Source organism: Dendronephthya gigantea, unplaced genomic scaffold (assembly GCF_004324835.1).
Source record: "Dendronephthya gigantea isolate DGI-Jeju-01 unplaced genomic scaffold, DenGig_1.0 000037F, whole genome shotgun sequence".
Taxonomy (NCBI): domain Eukaryota; kingdom Metazoa; phylum Cnidaria; class Anthozoa; order Malacalcyonacea; family Nephtheidae; genus Dendronephthya; species Dendronephthya gigantea.
Genome location: NW_021163047.1, coordinates 498,103 through 515,491, shown reverse-complemented (window position 1 = coordinate 515,491; position 17,389 = coordinate 498,103). Strand labels below are relative to the sequence as shown.

The 17,389-nt window shown below is 34.7% G+C and overlaps 1 protein-coding gene, 1 long non-coding RNA gene and 1 pseudogene across 2 annotated transcripts; all 3 read left to right on the top strand.

The window, feature by feature from the left end:
• The first annotated feature begins 7,361 nt into the window (after positions 1-7,361).
• On the top strand, positions 7,362-10,803 carry LOC114526092. Its single transcript, XM_028547593.1, has 8 exons — positions 7,362-7,509; positions 7,605-7,741; positions 7,973-8,181; positions 8,414-8,606; positions 9,363-9,457; positions 10,075-10,141; positions 10,391-10,615; positions 10,732-10,803. Exons 1-8 carry the CDS (start codon positions 7,362-7,364, stop codon positions 10,801-10,803), a joined length of 1,146 nt encoding a protein of 381 aa, XP_028403394.1.
• Positions 10,804-12,290: 1,487 nt separating this feature from the next.
• LOC114526205 lies at positions 12,291-14,443 on the top strand. The gene is made up of 3 exons (XR_003687328.1): positions 12,291-12,410; positions 14,249-14,321; positions 14,414-14,443. It is a non-coding gene; the product is annotated as an uncharacterized LOC114526205 (long non-coding RNA).
• A 1,927-nt stretch (positions 14,444-16,370) lies between these two features.
• On the top strand, positions 16,371-17,001 carry LOC114526204 (annotated as a pseudogene).
• The last annotated feature ends 388 nt before the right edge of the window (positions 17,002-17,389 follow it).

The following is a 17,389-nucleotide window of genomic DNA, read 5'->3' as shown; positions in this document are numbered from 1 at the left end:
AGGAGATAGGAATATTCCTGTCAAGGTGAGAAAGTACATTTTTGCCCTTCGTTAGGGAAGAGAAACTATAACTAGGGGAGTTTTAAAATCGCGATGAGGATTGCATTATATTGCAAACCAAAACCGTCAAATTTTCATTAAACTTAACGCAAAATAATTATCCTGAAGTAACTTGCATGTCACGTATTGCTGCGGTCACCAGTCGCCATTTTAAGGCAAAAGTTAAAGTGATAATGTGGTAAAAGATAACAGTCTAATACGATAACAGAAGAATGTTGCTAGTGCTTAGCTATTAAAATTAAAATTTGTCAAAATCGTATTGCACTAATGACGTGTTTACCATACCCCTTCCTTATCTACTCCAGTGATTACTTTTGTGACATCTTGCAATAACTAGTGGTGTACTTGCCTCTTACTCAGGGAAGATGCGGAAAAAGCGAACTACTGTTAAATGATGGAGTAAGTGTGAAGTTGTCATTGTGAAGTGGAAGTAACCCTTCATATTCCCTATTAAAATCCTGGTTACAATCTTTATTTAGGTTGTGGTCATAGAAGATGGCACGAAGTTGAAAAACGTTCCAGCAATAGAAGGATTGTTGGCTTATCGAGAAGACAATCACACTTTAAATATCAGAAGTAACAAAACCTGGAAAGCTCTCGCTGAAATTGAAAAGGTCCGTAAACAAGAGATTCATTGTCATATAACTTCAGGCTACACTTCGGTGATTTTTACTAGTCGCCGATTTTTCGCCGATTTTGAATTTCAGGCAGTTGTAACATGGGGGGGACAGTTGAAGCAAATCCTACGTTAATCCCATGTTAGAAAATAGGACATTGTGAGAAACATGGCGACAGCGCGACCATCGCCAAAGTATATCGCTGCTAAAAAATTTGGAACATTGGAAGACTTTCACTGTTTATTCAATTTTTAAACCGAAAGTGGAGTTAAAGAAACTACAGAAGACCCCTTTTTTGAGTTAAAATTACTTTAGTAATTTAAATCTCTATGCATGTACCTAATAGGCACTTTTCGAGTAAAATGCTTGATTTGAAAAGGAAGTTAAAATACCGAAGTATTGCTCCAAGAAAGCGCATAAGTGCTTCTCCTTTTTTGTAGTAAAACTTCAGCATTTTAATTTTTTCTTTAAAGTAATCAAGTATTTTACTCCAAAAGTGCCCATTAAGTGCATGGGATTTAAATTGCTGAAGGAATTTCAACTTCTAATGTTCTGCTATGTTTCCTTTCGTTTAAAGCTTTTCAGGAGCGATATTATTTTTATCAGTGCCAGTGGTTTAGCTGTCGTCATAATTTTTACCATGCACGTCCTGTTACTCTTTTCTAACGTATACGCTTTTTTTTCCAAGGGTTTTGCCTTACCTGTCCCCATCATGTTATAACTGCGTCATAGTTCGCGCCCTAAAATTGAGTTTAGGTGGCCTAAGTGAAATACATATAAATTACCTCTTATAAAGGCTCTTGACAAGCGATGAAGTGACTCATTTTCATGACGGAGAAGTTTAAATAGCAATTACTGTCTGGGTTGACGCACGTGGAGACATTTTTTCCGCAGTGTAGGACAGCTATAATGTCTAACAATAATTTAGTTATATATACGCATGGACTCTTACTCAAAATCCTGGGGCAGTTAAGGCTTATCAGAGTATTTTTTTCATTACTCAATGATATCTTTTTAAAGGTTTCTGACATAGAGGAAAGGCTTTCAAATTTTATGGAAAATATTTACAATTGTAAGTATTTATAAAATTATTATGCTAACCATAGCTAAACTTTAGTGAAATATGGATAGATAACAGAGCCACTATATATTTTTGAAGCCAAACGAGGTTTCATTGCCAATTTCTTTTTATATTGTTTTCATTAGCACCTCTTTAAAGCTAGTAAAAAACGTTCGTCTTTAAATTTTAATATTTGATCAGAAGAAATATCTATAGTAGATGTAGTTCACCCTATTAGGTAATTTACACGGGGGGCGTGTCCGAAAATGTAACAAAACATACACGTAAAATATGGTTTACTCTTTACAAAGTGTCAACGTTTTAAAAGATAAGGAATAACAGTTCAAAAAAGGAACAAATTTAGGAAAGGATTATAGAAATTATAAAGGTAATAATATATAATTCTTTTCATGCCTTATGCAAGCAATGATTTTTCTTTGATATTGAGAGATAATTCCAAAGGTGTGCCTTGTTATACATAAACTAGAACAAAATAACCAGTAACCAACTAAGTATAAACTACAACCAAATGAATTATCACAATGAAAATATTAACCTAAAATTACGCTGGTATGCTGATGGTTGTAGTGTTTTTATATCTCTTCATTTAAAACTGACTAACTAAATACAAAAATACACGTGCCTTTATATAAACTAATTATGTTAATGTCTAGTGTGTGCAGCCGGACACTTCCGGTTCCGGTCAATATACTACAATGGTATGACGATGTTGGTATATTTTCTTTGCTTAAGCTTACAGCTGCAAGTCATTGGGCCGATCAAAACCTCATCTTCAAAATGGAGTATATATTTTTGGGTCATTAAAGGTGGGTGGAAACATTTCTTTGTATAGTCAATGCAAAACTACTAATTTGCTGACTGTTATTAAAAATTAGCTCTTTAAGAATTTATTAATAAGGTCTGCCGAATTCTATCTGCATTTTTTTATTGATCCCATCATGTACACCACTGAGACAAATGAGATATAGAATTTAGTAAAAAATGTGTTTGCACTGTGCCTTGCTGGTATTTTGAACATGAAAATGAAATATAACCCAACCGCGTTAAAATATGTATTAGCTACCATAACCCACTTTTCTACTTTTCATACAAAAAAATTTAGCATCGATATTTTGATAATTAATTTAACCTTATTTTAATAAAGTTTTCTATTATAAAATAATCATTTGATGGTTTTCAATATGCTTTCTTTCTGCTTTATACGTAAAGTTGAAAAAGTATTTTTTTTTATTTTTTTTTTTTCAACAGGTATACTGTGACATGTCTTCAGGTTGGACACTTTTGGCCCGTTTTTCTAATAACGATGAGAAACACTGGATGAGTAATGCCCATTTATGGTATGACAGAATTGCGACGCATGGAGCAGTTGTTGATCCTTCCTACAATCAAGATATGTTTTCTGAGTCATTCTGGAGAACTCCAGGATATGAAATAAAAATCACCAGAAGTGATGATCCAACACACACAGCATTGTTAGAAACAACAAACAATTGTGTCAAAGGTAATACCTTTCGTGAGTTAATCACCTCTTTTGGAAACTTTCGTAATGGAACTGTTTGGTCGAACAACAAATGTCTGGGTAGTTGTGCGATCAAATATGGCGGGTTATATCAGAGCACGACTGGATTTGGGATGCATAGTTGCAGCAGTGATATTCAAAGTAGTAACTACATCGGGTTTTGGTGTAATTGGGGTCATGGTGATGGTGCAGTGATGATGATTGGTGGAGGTGGAAATAGTTGTCGTAGGGCGGATCATGGGATTGGAATAACAGAAGAGGATGAAGCAAAGTTTGGAGGATCTGGGGATTTTGTTGACTTTGGTCAGGACTGGATGCAAACCGACAATTATGAGCAAAATGAAGTACCAACATCTTATGCGCTAAATTTGTGGATACGCTAAAGTACGGATTGGGCTGATTATTTTCACCAGGAATTTTTAATCGTTTTAAACACGTAAATATTATACACTTTCTCATGTAAATGCAATATGTATGGTTTAAACTTCACGTTTACCGATATTATACTATAAATATTTGCTGACTATATACTTTTTTCCTGTGATAGTGATATGAAATCGTGGCTGTGGTCGAGAACAGTTACTTTTACCGTTGGTCATCACAGCTTAAGCTAGTTGTTATAATTAAGTAATTTATTGCTTTTAAGTTGAATAATTGAAGTTGTCCAGGAGAAGTCCACGATTCGGATTTTGACCAACGAATTTCAACTTTGAACAGCGAATTTCCCTTTCTAGATAGATATAAGTAATCCGTATTTAAAGTAGCGGCGAAGTGCAAGTTTTGTACCCGAAAAGAACTTCGCCTTCATTGCTTGTTTTTTAAGCTTTTATTCTTGAACATTCGGGCAGCTATGTCAAACATTTCACCTCCTAACCCTGTACAACAAGAGCTTATCGAAAAATGTCAATTGTGCTAAAAATTTGTTATTCGGGAAAAGGTCAAAAAACATGCACAGATGGGACACCAAAAGAACTTCTTACGTTTGAAGCTCTCCCAGCTGAACCATCCCTGTACATTATAACACACCTCAAAGAAATCTCGAACATGCGCCCGCGATGCCTTTCAGCGGTTAGTCACAGTTAATAGAATTCGTATTCAAAATGGCCATGTCATGTAGCCTGAACTTTGTCAAGCAACATTAACAAACCTAAACGGGTAATTACTTCAAATGTTTAGAGGAAGCCAACCTGATGTCGTGGAATATCAACCAGATGTCAGAACGCATAGTGTACCATTAAAAATGTCTGCAACGGTAAGTTTCTCAAGTTTATATCTGTACATCAATCACGTATGGATCCATATATATACAAATATTTTATATAAGTAATCCTCGCTCGAATATGATAAAATATAAGATTTTTTGAAGCAGAGCTAATACAAATGTTGCTTAGTAAAACGGGATTTTCTTTGTGCCGTCGACGTCAAACAGTTGATATATATCATTTTCTGAGATCGCCATGTTATAAACATAACACAAAAAATGTTACTTTTCGCAAAAAAAAGTTACAAATATGTAAATGTGTTAACTCTTCAGTGATATGTATTGTAATGCCATAATACTTGAGAGATATTTCGCGTGCGTAGTGACAGCATGTAAATGATTTCTGGCAATGAACCACAAATCCAACTTAGAGAATTCTGATAATTAAACAGCGTGGGAAGCACCGTACGAAAGGCAATTCCGCTAAGAGATTTAGGATTGCTAAAACATTAAATTTATAAGATCTGCGAGAGCAACGTTCAAGATCGTTTTATTTTATATAGTTGCTATATAGTGAATTCAATAGCGACTACCATTTTACTGCCATCACCAAACCCATTCAGAATATAATGTAAGTATATAATCTCTCTATATAACTTTAAAATAATAACAAACTCTATATATCACTGTAAAATTACCATACATTCATACTACGAGAAACAGATTTAATTGGAAGTGAGATTATGTGATAAATCCTTCTTAAATCGTTTCCGCATAAAACCTGCAGCATTAATGTTGTATAGAATTGGAACATATCCGTTCAATATTGTTGAGTAACTCTTTCAGTCGTTATATTATACATCCATAAGCTTCAATTATTGTGAAGCACTTTATCGTATTGACGAACAAAAGTTCAGTCAATGACTGTCAATGTGAATCGATTAACCCCGTACGTGTGAATGTGATGACTAAATTAATCACTCGTCGTCGGTTATTGTTTTAATGAAGAGATTGGCGAATAGAAGAGTTTTAAATTTCTTTCTGCAATGACACAAATATAGAATTTCAAGAGATATTATTAAAAAACATCGCACTGGTCACTTTCACTTTGTTTTTGCTTGGAATTTTTGGTGTTTCTCGATCATTTTTGTTCTGCTAATAGAAGTCGAGCTAATAGAATTTTATTTTGTTAACATCGATATGAAACTTAAGCTTCGCTCTCTTATATAAATCATATGTCAACAATAATATAGCCGATCAGCCATTGTCTGCCTGTTTTTGTGAAGAAAATTTATTCTTATAATAATAAACTGACAAACGTAATTCCGGGAAATCGTTGACAAAAGCCATCTCCGAAAATTGTAATATTTTATTTCCAGGCTAAATGTCCCAGCATTTACAAACTTATTTATGACTAAAACATATCTAGATTCACTGCAAAATGTATTAAATTTTACTACCTTCTCGTTCGCAAAAAGTATGTATGACAAACAAAACTCTTGATTTCTCATTCTTTCTCAATAGAAATACAAATTAGCCACCTAAATCCCTGACTTGAAGAGGAGAATACCAAAGGATTGTTTACGAAACTGAAGCGAGGTCAAGTACATAGTGTGACTTTCATAATTTTGCCGCGCGATGGAATCTTCATTTAGTTTTCATAGTAGGTTTGATTCAGTCTTAATTGTCGTGAACAAATAATTTTAAGCGAAATACTGTTGAGGGAAATCGTTCGACATACGTGTAATTCTCTGTGCGAAAATTGTAATTGTTGAATGCACTGCAGCATTCCAATTCATCAGCCATCTTGACATGTTGGCGAACAATTACGACTATAAATGAAAATCAGCCTTGAAAGTTAATGTCATTGAAGTATGAGAAAAATGAGAATTGACTACTTAAATTCGATTGACTGTTGTGAATTACAACTTTACAGATGGTGTGAGTTGAAAAAGTGTAATACTCATATACAGTAAATTAAGTGCGGACGAACAAACTCTCGTATAGTTTAAAAATACTAGAAGCGCGACCAGGGTTCAACATATTAATAAAATTGAGACATTCTTTGGCTGCCAGTCTTGATAAAATATGTAGCTATTAGGGTACTTAGTATGAATGTAATTTAGAATCGCTGGGCGATTTCTTTGAATTTTCCATAAGAGAAGCCAATATAAACCTCATTACTAGGGTGCCTTGCTGTTCAAACAAATGACTTTTAAAATGTCTCTTCAGGCTTCATATTTTGCATGTAACAAAATAGAATAGCACTATATTAGGTGTGTGACCAAAGAATCGTCCTATTAAATTTATCTGAACTTAAAGAATATAACTGATTAGCATTGGCACGTTTGTCACTATTATGTCATTAAATTTATTTGAACTAAAAATATATCACTGCTGAATTGCGCGTTTAATGGTAAGTTGGTAACAGGTCATCTTTTGATATAGCATGAACATTGCGCAACAGTTTGAAATCGGGAGAGTAATTAGCGCATCATCAAGCTAAAATATTCTACAATGCTTATATGCAATAACTTCTTTTCAGATGCTTAAATTTCCGATTGTTACTGCAGCACTGGTCTTGCTTTCTTTGTTCAACGCTAAGGTATTTTTTTGTGTTTAAGGAAAGTATAGAATTTTAATTAGCGACTTAGTCCTGGAAAGACCCGATATAAAAGTAAATGAATGTTGAATTATCGTGTACCACATGCACCAATGAATACTCTAATATTTCAGAAGCTGGCGTTACTGCATGTGTTTAACCGTTAACGAAATCACTGTAAATATCACAAAAACACATTGCAATAACAAGAAGAAAGCTATACAAAGGCCGATAATTTTTTACCATAGTTTTTTCTTTCAAAGGTCAATAATTTTTTACAGATGTTAACAGTCCGAAAAAATCATGATCCAGGAAATTGTTCAAAATCAAATCATGGCGAACTCATATTAGTAAAAGATAGGGAGAACAAAGATACCATATTAGTTTGTACTGAAGATGATGAAATTTTTAGTTGGAAGACGACTGACAGTAAGTTTAAAAAACTGCAAACGTTACTATTGTTACTGTTGATTTATTGAAATGCAATTCAAATACTTTTTTTTACCCATGATTAAATTTTTGAGGTTCAAAATATTTTAGACTCCAAACCCCCGGGAGAATTTTTAATCCTGGTTACGACTGCCTGGATATTTTAAACAAGAACCCAAAGTCTAAAGATGGATATTATTGGGTGAATTTCAATGCGGGAATACCAAAAAAGGTAATCCGGCTTTTCGTGATCATAAAGTTGACAAACAAAAAGCAAATCCGACGCCTTCAGCCCATGCAAACCTGGTATGCATGATCACACTAACAATCCCCATCAGGTACTTCCATAACAATTTGTTTCCCATACTAGTTTAACTTCATGTACTTCAACCTCCCATCAGGTACTTCCATTTGTTTCCCTTACTATAGTATTAATTAGCTACATGTATCCTTTCCAATCCAGGTCTACTGTGACATGACAACAGATGGTGGTGGGTATATATTGTTTGGTTACATAAATGGCACTGTAACATGGGGCGTCCCATCAAATAATGAAACTGTTCAACCATTTGGTGATCCACATTGGTCCAGTGAGTTTGGCGATGTTTCAGTTTTGGATTTCAGAATTCAAGTTGCTTCGGATGATGATATGAAAAAGACGAAGGCTCACTGGTAATTAGTTTATTCGAAAGCGTGGACCAGGGAGAAAACGTGTTTTGCTTGAACTTAGCTACATAATACATATTTTTCGGAAGAATAGTCTCCAAAATGGTGACCAGGCATGGGAATAAAATATCGGCAACATAATAAAATATCGGCAACATAAAACATTTAATTCATATTTTTTATATAAGAATTTATTTTATAGATCAATATTTGGAGATAAAACTGTTGTTCATTTCAGGGCATTTCGATTTAAGAATAAACGTGTCTTGAAGAATTTGATGATCGTCGATCAAGGAGGATGTCCAAGCAATTTTCCTGGTGTTGGAGATGTGTCTTATGTCAAAGATTTGATGACGGGTGAAATTGTTTCGAAAGATTTCTTTTGCTCAATATTTGGACCGTATTCTTATCCTACTGCAAAAGTTGGCTGGGTGAGATAATCTAATATTACTTCCAAACAACGAAAACTCGATAAAATTAGATATCTATCCAAGCCAGACAAAATATTAAAGGACAATTTGAGAATCAATTAAATTTGTAGGAATTTAAGGTGGGAAATATGAACAGTAATGCAGCTAAAAAATTGCGCTATCAAACTGACGAGGTTACCAATCATCCTTGAATTTGACGAATTTCCAATCGTGATCTCTAACTTTGAAATATTTCTCCGCTCCGTTCCAATCATTTTTTCATATCTCTTCTCTCTATATGCAAGCTGCGTCTGATCGCGTCTGCGCGATGATATTGTTATTGTCATCAAGAGATAAAATGTTTTCAAGTGTTTTGACAATCCATGTTAGTTAGGCCAAGTTTGTCGCTCCCATAACTAAAAAGAAGGCTCCGATTCAGCTTCTATAAATTAATATATAAGGCCAATCGGTTCAACTTTGCGAAATATGTGAAATTTTAATCAATAAAAAATCTACAAATAAAATTCTTCTCTCATGCAACCGCAAATGCGTTAATATAACAACGGAATAATTTAAGACTCGTTTAATTTACCATAGAAATTTGGAAGCATAAATACTTACCATACATAGAGAAACTGACAATTACGAGAATTAATACACAATTTAGGATTTTTAAGTTTAAACAGCAAAGAGACTTGTATAAATCCTTTTTAAAACAACATGCGTGTTATATCCGAATTCTACATCATTTTATATGTTATCTTAAAATTTTCACAGACAATGATGAATCTTTGTTTGGAACAACCATGTCCATATGGTTTTGCTTACCATTGGTTATTTCCAGTTCAGGTTGATTTCTCTGGGGGATTCAGGTATAAATGATCTAAATATGTTGGGAAATGTGTACATGATCAAGGCAAGAATTGCAGGTTTTTGTAATTGCGGACTGAACTGTAAAATAAGCTTTAAAGTGCCTATATCACTTGTGGGATCTTTACGGATTTGAATAGAGCTTGAAAAATTTGTTTATAAGTTCTACAACCCTTTTTTGATATAATTAAATAGTTTCGAAAATACGTTGGTTGGGGGGACTGGGACTCAGGAATGATTTGCAAACACGCCGTCTTTTATAATGTAAACATGAAGAGTTTCACTGCCGATATAGTTTGCGCTTTTCCATAAAAAAATGCGGGAACGGTGCGTTGTGTATGGCTGTAGTAACTGGGCGAGTTTTTCTCAAAATGTTTTACGTTATTGGAAGATCGAAGTAAAATTACAATTGATTATAATATGTTTGACAAGAACTCGGTTCCTGAGTCCCAGGCCCCCGAGCACGACGGAAATTTAGGCAAATCGTCATGTTTAGATGTAAATATTTCCGAAACTGTTTAATTTTATCAAAAAGGGTTGTAGAGCTTATAAATTAATTTTCAAGTTCCATTCAAATCCGTAAAGATCCCATAAGTGATATAGGCACTTTAATTTTCAGTTACGTCAGCAAAACAAACAACAGCAGTAGTGGTTTAACTGCATTTTTTGGTTGCGATAAAGGAAAGGTAAGGTTCTTTTTATTCAAATCCACTAATCAGTTTAGTTTAAAAGGTTGGGCGAGTTACGCCGAAGTGTAACGAACGAGCCAGGCTTAATAATGTCATGTGATTTTATCCCACCGTTATAATGAGGATCACTACTTTTGCCAATTGATTTAAACAATATCATAAGTATACTACTTTACTTTTCCTTTCAAAACTCATATACTCATTTAAAAACTCAATTATCAATTTTTGCGGTACACGGTATTTCAGTGTTGTGCATGTTATGGACCACGTGGTGGAAGAGATGTTTACTGTCTCAAAGGATGTCAAACAACAAATGGTGGTATAATAACAAAACATGCATCAGCTTGGTTCTGGGTCAGATCAAATCTTCCTCGTAAAATTTGGGAAAAATGTATGGAGTATAGAAGCGAAGACGAGAGTGGTGATAGTGCCTGGTATAAACTAGAGGGAGAGAGAAATATTCCTGTCAAGGTAAGTCTTATTCAGCAGTTGAAAAATTTGCGAATTCTAAAGCATTGTGTATGACTTATATCCAGAAAAAATCTGCAATTGAACGTTTGATAGAATTAACACTTTGATCTGTTTAGGGAAGGTGCGGAAGAAGTGAACCGTTAATAAATAATGGGGTAAGTGGATCTGAGGCATTTTTTCGCCAGTAATACATTCGCAATTTATTGAACGTTCTCACGGCCTTTATATAAAACTATATAACTGGGGGACAGAAGACCCCTCACCTCGCCCGCTTGTAGTGTAAATAATTCCTAGCCCAGTGACGGTGTTTAGAGTCAGTAGAAAGTAGCTAATAATGATCTCTCAACAAACCCTGCTACATGAATTAGTGTGCCATAATTTACCCGGAAATCAGGTCACCGCGACTTGCGAAAATGCTTTAAGGAAGGATGCCAGGAACCCTCCAACTGCCTGCATTTTTAAATTGTTAAATGTATGAAGGGGTTATCGTAAGCTTTCGATCCATAAGTTGACGGTGGTTACTAAAATTTTATTTTCACTGCGCCGTGTTTGTTTGTTAGTTACTTATCGCTACGCACTAAGCAGTTTATATGCACTAGCTGCAACACACTGCTATAATAAGTAACCTAATTCGTTAAACAGGAAGGGCTAATGGCTATCCACAATTTCGTCCCATACTCTTGTCAATAAGATAGAGCGTTGCGAACAGAGACCAGAATTGTCCAGGAAATACATAGCGATGACGTTAGTTCTCAGTCTCTTTTTTAGTTAAGAATTAGAACAACAACCTATTGTTCTAATTAACATGTTCTCAATACTCGTTTGAATTGACTAATAGCAGCTTTTCACCCTTTGATTGAATTGTGATTGTCTCGAACCTACTTTCGCGGGGCGGTTAGGAATAAGTCAACGTTGGAAGACATGTCATGAACAGATAATGTTGGCCTTAATTTTGACAAAATTAGAACACACAACATTTGACACATTTGAAATCTGTCTGAAAGATCAACAATCTTTTTCCAATAATACCTTATCTCGTGAAATATGAGGCTGCATGTAACACGCATTCTTATACATTATGGTAGTAAAAGCAATTTGATTGGCTAATAATTGACAGATAAATGGCGCAATCATGCAAAATTCAGTTATCTGCTAGCAGATAACTGAGTTATCTACAAGTGAACCTGCGGTGGTTAACAAGCGGTATTCATTTAAATGTATTATTTATGTATTAATAATTGATGTGTTTTTGGACGTTGCTATTAAAAAAGGTTTTTCATTCGTTAATACTATGTTTATTATTCTTCTTGTGTATAATAAAACAATTATTGAATTCGGCTTTGGTGATGTGCAGAGTTATCAAGGTGTCGGTAAGCGTTATCAGCCTCGCCTTTTGCTGGCTGATAACTCTTACCTCCACCAAAAACCTCAACCAATAATTGTTTATTACTAGCCTAGCCCACGTAATAACAAAGATGTACGAAACTTTTTAAGTCTTACTGGTTACTGCCGTAAATTCATTCCAGCATACAATAATAAACTCTCGCACTCTCTTTATGTTTATTGTAGGGTTTAATCGCTGTTATAACGGGGAAATCTTCCCAAGCTCCCATGCGTCGTACTTAATTAACTCTAGTTCTTCTCTGAACAGCATTATGTAATTTTTCAGGTGGTTGTCGTGGAAAACTTGCAGGACATTCCGGCAGTCACTGGATTGTTGGCCTTTCAGAAAGATAGTCAAACTCTAAATTTCAGAGGCAACGAGACATGGAAAACTCTTGCTGAAGAGGAAAAGGTGCGTAAAGATTCAATATTGCTGAGATTCAATATTGCGCTTCTCAAACTTGGCGAGTCTTGTATGCAAGAAGTTTCGCAACTGCATGACATAGACATAGACACCGCCACCGCACGAACGAGAATTCACGTTCATTACAAACGAGAAAGAAATTCAGTAATAGTAAAGCGGAATCTGGTATATTAGGTGACAACCACGTTTCGGTGATGAACATAATGTTAACCTCATTCAGTTTCGCAACCTCTTCAAGTTCATCAATTTTAGAAGCTAGGGAATAAACATTTGATAACAATAAGCTTGGCAAATATAATCTAGAAGATTTATCATCCTGTCTTAGGGCGGTGGAGGTAGCCATGTTAAAAATAGTGGCGTAGAGTCTTGAAGAGCTAGGCATCCTACCGCTACCGACCTTGGCGGTTCTAAAACATAAGGGGCCTTGCCGGGATTCCCATTATTAGAAAGGAATGAGAGGGGTAGTTCATAAGATGGTGGTAATTTGGTGATCTCTTACCGTGGAATGGAGGGAATCCTATATGCGGCAAAATATATGAATATGATAATGTGGGTCCGGAAAAAAAGGTACTCAACTGCATGCCTTAAATAAACAAAACACTTCTCAAGTTTCGACCTGAGGGCCTTCTTAAGGAGAGTTAGTATGAAAATAAATACGGGAGAATACATGTTTTGTATGGGGGCAAAACACGTGATAAAAATGACCCAATAGAAAATAAAAAAAAACAAATTGGAAAAGATTTCATTGCCAAAGAGAGGCCTGATTATGGGCTAAGAATAGCTCGCAATGAGGGAAGCCTCATCAGCAACGAAAATGCATTACAACCAGCTTTTATGTAAACAAAGAAATGGTAGTCATATTACTCTGGGTGAAGTTGCTTAAATGAAAGCTATAGTCTTTCATTATAAAGGAAGAGATGTAATGTTTTATAAACATACTATCATTAGGAATAATTTTGTATGAATAATTTAGTAGATATGTTTCTATAAACTGAATTATTACCTTTAATAATTCAGTTTATAGAAATATACACACTAAATTATTCATTACTTAGCGGTAACGGTAGTGAAAATTATAGTTCTCAACCACGATAAGACAACAGCATATCGTTCGTGATCTCTTTCTGCTAATTTTTGCGCCGAATGAGTAAGAACCTTGTGGCGTTTCGGTCCTATTCCACCATTGGTTCCGAAAACGAGTGGTGTAAAAGAGCCCATTTAAACGTCCATAACTGTCTATTGGTGTTTTTTCTTATTTTCGTTCTCATGTTCCTTGAAAATCGCCCGGGTGACCGGCCTTGGTTATGTTTGTAGTTTACATCTATCACGCATACGTCGAAAAATGCAGCAGCTCCACGTAACCGTAATCCGTCTGCCTTCATGTCCAATCTCGCTTTAGGACTTTTGATGGCCGATCTCAGGTCAAATCTCTCCTTGTTGAGGGGGTTATAATTGAGTTGAGTGCAATTCTTTATCGTTTATTGATGAACTCCATACATGTCACTACAAACATATAATATGACTTAATTTTTGCTGAAAATTAATAGGAACATCATGCAAAAATTTTAATACAGTAAACCTTAATACTGGCACGCTGTCATAACTGAGTCATTATCTTCCTCACTTATATAGATGATGCACACTGTGTTGGAGTAATTACGACTTTTACGACGATACTCCAACTTTTGCGCGTGCTTCTCTCTGCATTTTCACCTTTTAGGATTGTGAAGAAAAGATCAGTATAACCCCAAAATTTCGGTTTATCCGCGCTACAAATTCTTCATAAAGTAATTATATCTAGCTATATGTATGAAAATAATTTACAGATCACGCAAGGTGTGTCCGAGATTAATGGGCAATTGGCAATTGTGAAAGAGAGCTTAGAGGATTTGAAAAATCGTAAGTCTATAAAGATTTATGAGTTACTCTGTTACTGCTTTTTCATGCAACATGCGATTAACATTTATTTCTTCTTTTTTCAAATTATATAGAGACGGTGAAGAATTTCAGATATTTGGAGGTAACTATAAAAGCAGTTGAATTAATATTGTATAAAAAAATTATGAAGTATAAATCATTGAGCATAACGCACACAAGAAACTTACTGACGCTGGCTAAATACTTCCGTTAATATTGATCCCGGAATAATTTCCGTGCACATTTTATTCTTACGAGTTATGTTCAAAGGTACCAAACACCTCCCTTCAAGATGCATGGAAACGAATTATCTTCTTCTGCCCATAAATATAAACCCCCACTTACACCACAGTCAATTTATCGGCACAGCCAGGCTATTATTGATGCTCATGCAGGCTACCAAAACAAAGACTAACTTTAACCAACCTCTTACGAGTTAGCCTACATGTTATCCAAATGTTAAAAATTGATTAAATCGCTATTGTATTAAGATTTGAGAAAGAATATGGGTATCGCCATACCAATATGGAAAACGTAGGAAATAATGATCATATAAGTCGGTCAATATCATATGATTAATATACTCTGGAAAAAATATACCCACAGGTATATTTAGCTCCCCACAGTTCTCGAAAATTTTCACTAGACTCTAGACTCCGGTATAGTGTCTTGATCAGAGGTGACCTGACGTTTAAAACTTTGACCTTATATACTTTCAACATGCATGACGGCATATTCCGAAAGGAGGTAATTATTTTCTGGGTCACCCCTAGGGCAGTTTTACCATAGTTTTGCCCCAAAGGGCAGACCATATATGAATATTTTATACCCAAAGCTGCTAAGGTGGTAGAAATCAAATTTGGTGTTTTGTGTTCCATGGACATTGTTCTCTTACTATCAGCTCCGTTTTAGCGGTTTTGTCTGCTTACTTATGAGTAATTCACTCTTTTATATTTTTTACTTTTTTGCGCTTATAGCACACCCTTAGAAACCGATTTGTTGTTGTAAATTCGGCAATGAACGCTTGTTTTATAGTCTGATCGTAGAACCAAAAGTATTCCCACCTCTTCCCCCTTACATATATTTCATAAATGCCAAGCATTAAGGTACCTTGTAAAGACAAACTTCGGCAGCCATCTTGTCACAGTGTATATAATTTTGAACGTCACCAGATGCTGACACCGCAGAAATTGGTGTTTTAGACGTTTCAACCCGAAAATCTAATCGCTGGTTCACAATTGTGCATTTCTGTATCGCCCTATCAAAGAGAAACCTTTTGAATATCTTAAAAAAGTTCAATTTTTCTTCTGAATACGCATTCTGCAATCTTTTGACAGCTCATCATACACATCTGACCGCTGTGAAATGGCCATTTTGAGGCTTAAAGTATACACAAGGTTATTAATTCAGACGATTCGTTTTTACCGTGAGCAAGCTTCAAATCTTTTGTGCAAGACATATTTTCTTGAATATTTATAATTCTTTTTCCTCACCAAGTTTGAAGTCTAAGTATCGAGAATTGCGGTTAAGCCTATACCAATTTCCGCGGTGTCCCAGATGCTATTCCGGGTTTTCGCCTTCTGGATGATGTATGATTTAAAATATTCTGATCAAATTTTTATACTAACTAGATATTTTTATGACGATTACCCAACTGTGACATATATACATATATACATATATATACATATATATATATATATATATATATATATATATATATATATATATATATATATATATATATATATATATATATATATATATATATATATATATTATATATATATATGGGACACAGGACGTACGGTTACACATTGTTGGAGTTGTATATATATATATATATATATATATATATATATATATATATATATATATATATATATATAATATATATATCTATATATATATATATATATATATATATATATATATATATATATATATATATATATATATATATATATATAAATATATATATATATATAATTACTCTGGAAAAAAAAATATATATATATATATATAAACGTCACCTTACGGAAGTACAAGAGATCCTACCCTGAACCAGGACATGATATCCGAAGCATTTTGGTTTTCACCTGCGAATAACATAAAAATTACCAGAAGTGATGATCCAACACATACAGCATTATTACAAACAACCAACAAGTGTCTGAATGGGAAAACATTTCGTCAGTTTATCACTTCTTTTGGTAACTTTCGTAATGGAGCTGTTTGGTCGAACGAAAAATGTCTGGGTAGTTGTGCGATCAAATATGGGGGTTATATCAGAGCACGACTGGGTTTGGGATGCATAATTGCAGCAGTAATCTTCAAAGTAGTAACTATATCGGGGTTTGGTGTGATTGGGGTGATGGTGATGGTGCAGTGATGACGATTGGTGGGGGTGGAATTGGTTGCCGTAGGGCGGATCATGGGATTGGAATAACAGAAGAGCACTCAAGGTTCAATAGACTTCTCCGCCGGCGTTTTGACTTTGGTGACGACTTGAATGACAACAACCAGTTCGAGGAAAATGAAGTGCCAAAATCGTATGCGCTAAATTTGTGGGTACGCTGAAGAACAGATTGGGCTGATTAGTTTCACAAGGATCTTTTAATCATTTTAGGTACATTAAATGTTACACTTTTCTCTTGTAAAATGCAATATATGTATGTTTTAAACGATACTGATCACGTTTACTGATATTATACTATAAATAGTTACTAGCTGTACTTTTTTCGTGTGATAGTGATATAATTTTGATTTCCTGCGAAATCGTGATTGTGGAATTTTTTCATTGCCTTGTAGTGCGAACGAATTTCCTATCAATTTTGACAATTACAGGGTGCAATTTTACCAAGCTAGTTGAATAGCTTAACCTCTCGCATGAGCTTAAACTTATTGTTTTAATTACGTGAAACAATTGAAGTCGCCTGGGAGAAGTCTAAAATTCAGGTATTAACTGCCTATTACCATGCATGCATGCAGTCAAGCCCGCGGTAAGTACAGCCATGCAGAAATTCAATGAAAGATTTTTTTTGGCGAAA

What these genes read in the sequence shown, in the direction of transcription:
- LOC114526092 (XM_028547593.1), top strand. Translation starts at nt 7,362, where the DNA reads ATGTTAACAGTCCGAAAAAATCATGATCCAGGAAATTGTTCAAAATCA. An exon ending in CTACTGCAAAAGTTGGCTGG is followed by an intron (nt 8,607 to 9,362) that starts GTGAGATAATCT and finishes AAATTTTCACAG; the next exon opens with ACAATGATGAATCTTTGTTT. An exon ending in GATTTCTCTGGGGGATTCAG is followed by an intron (nt 9,458 to 10,074) that starts GTATAAATGATC and finishes TTTAATTTTCAG; the next exon opens with TTACGTCAGCAAAACAAACA.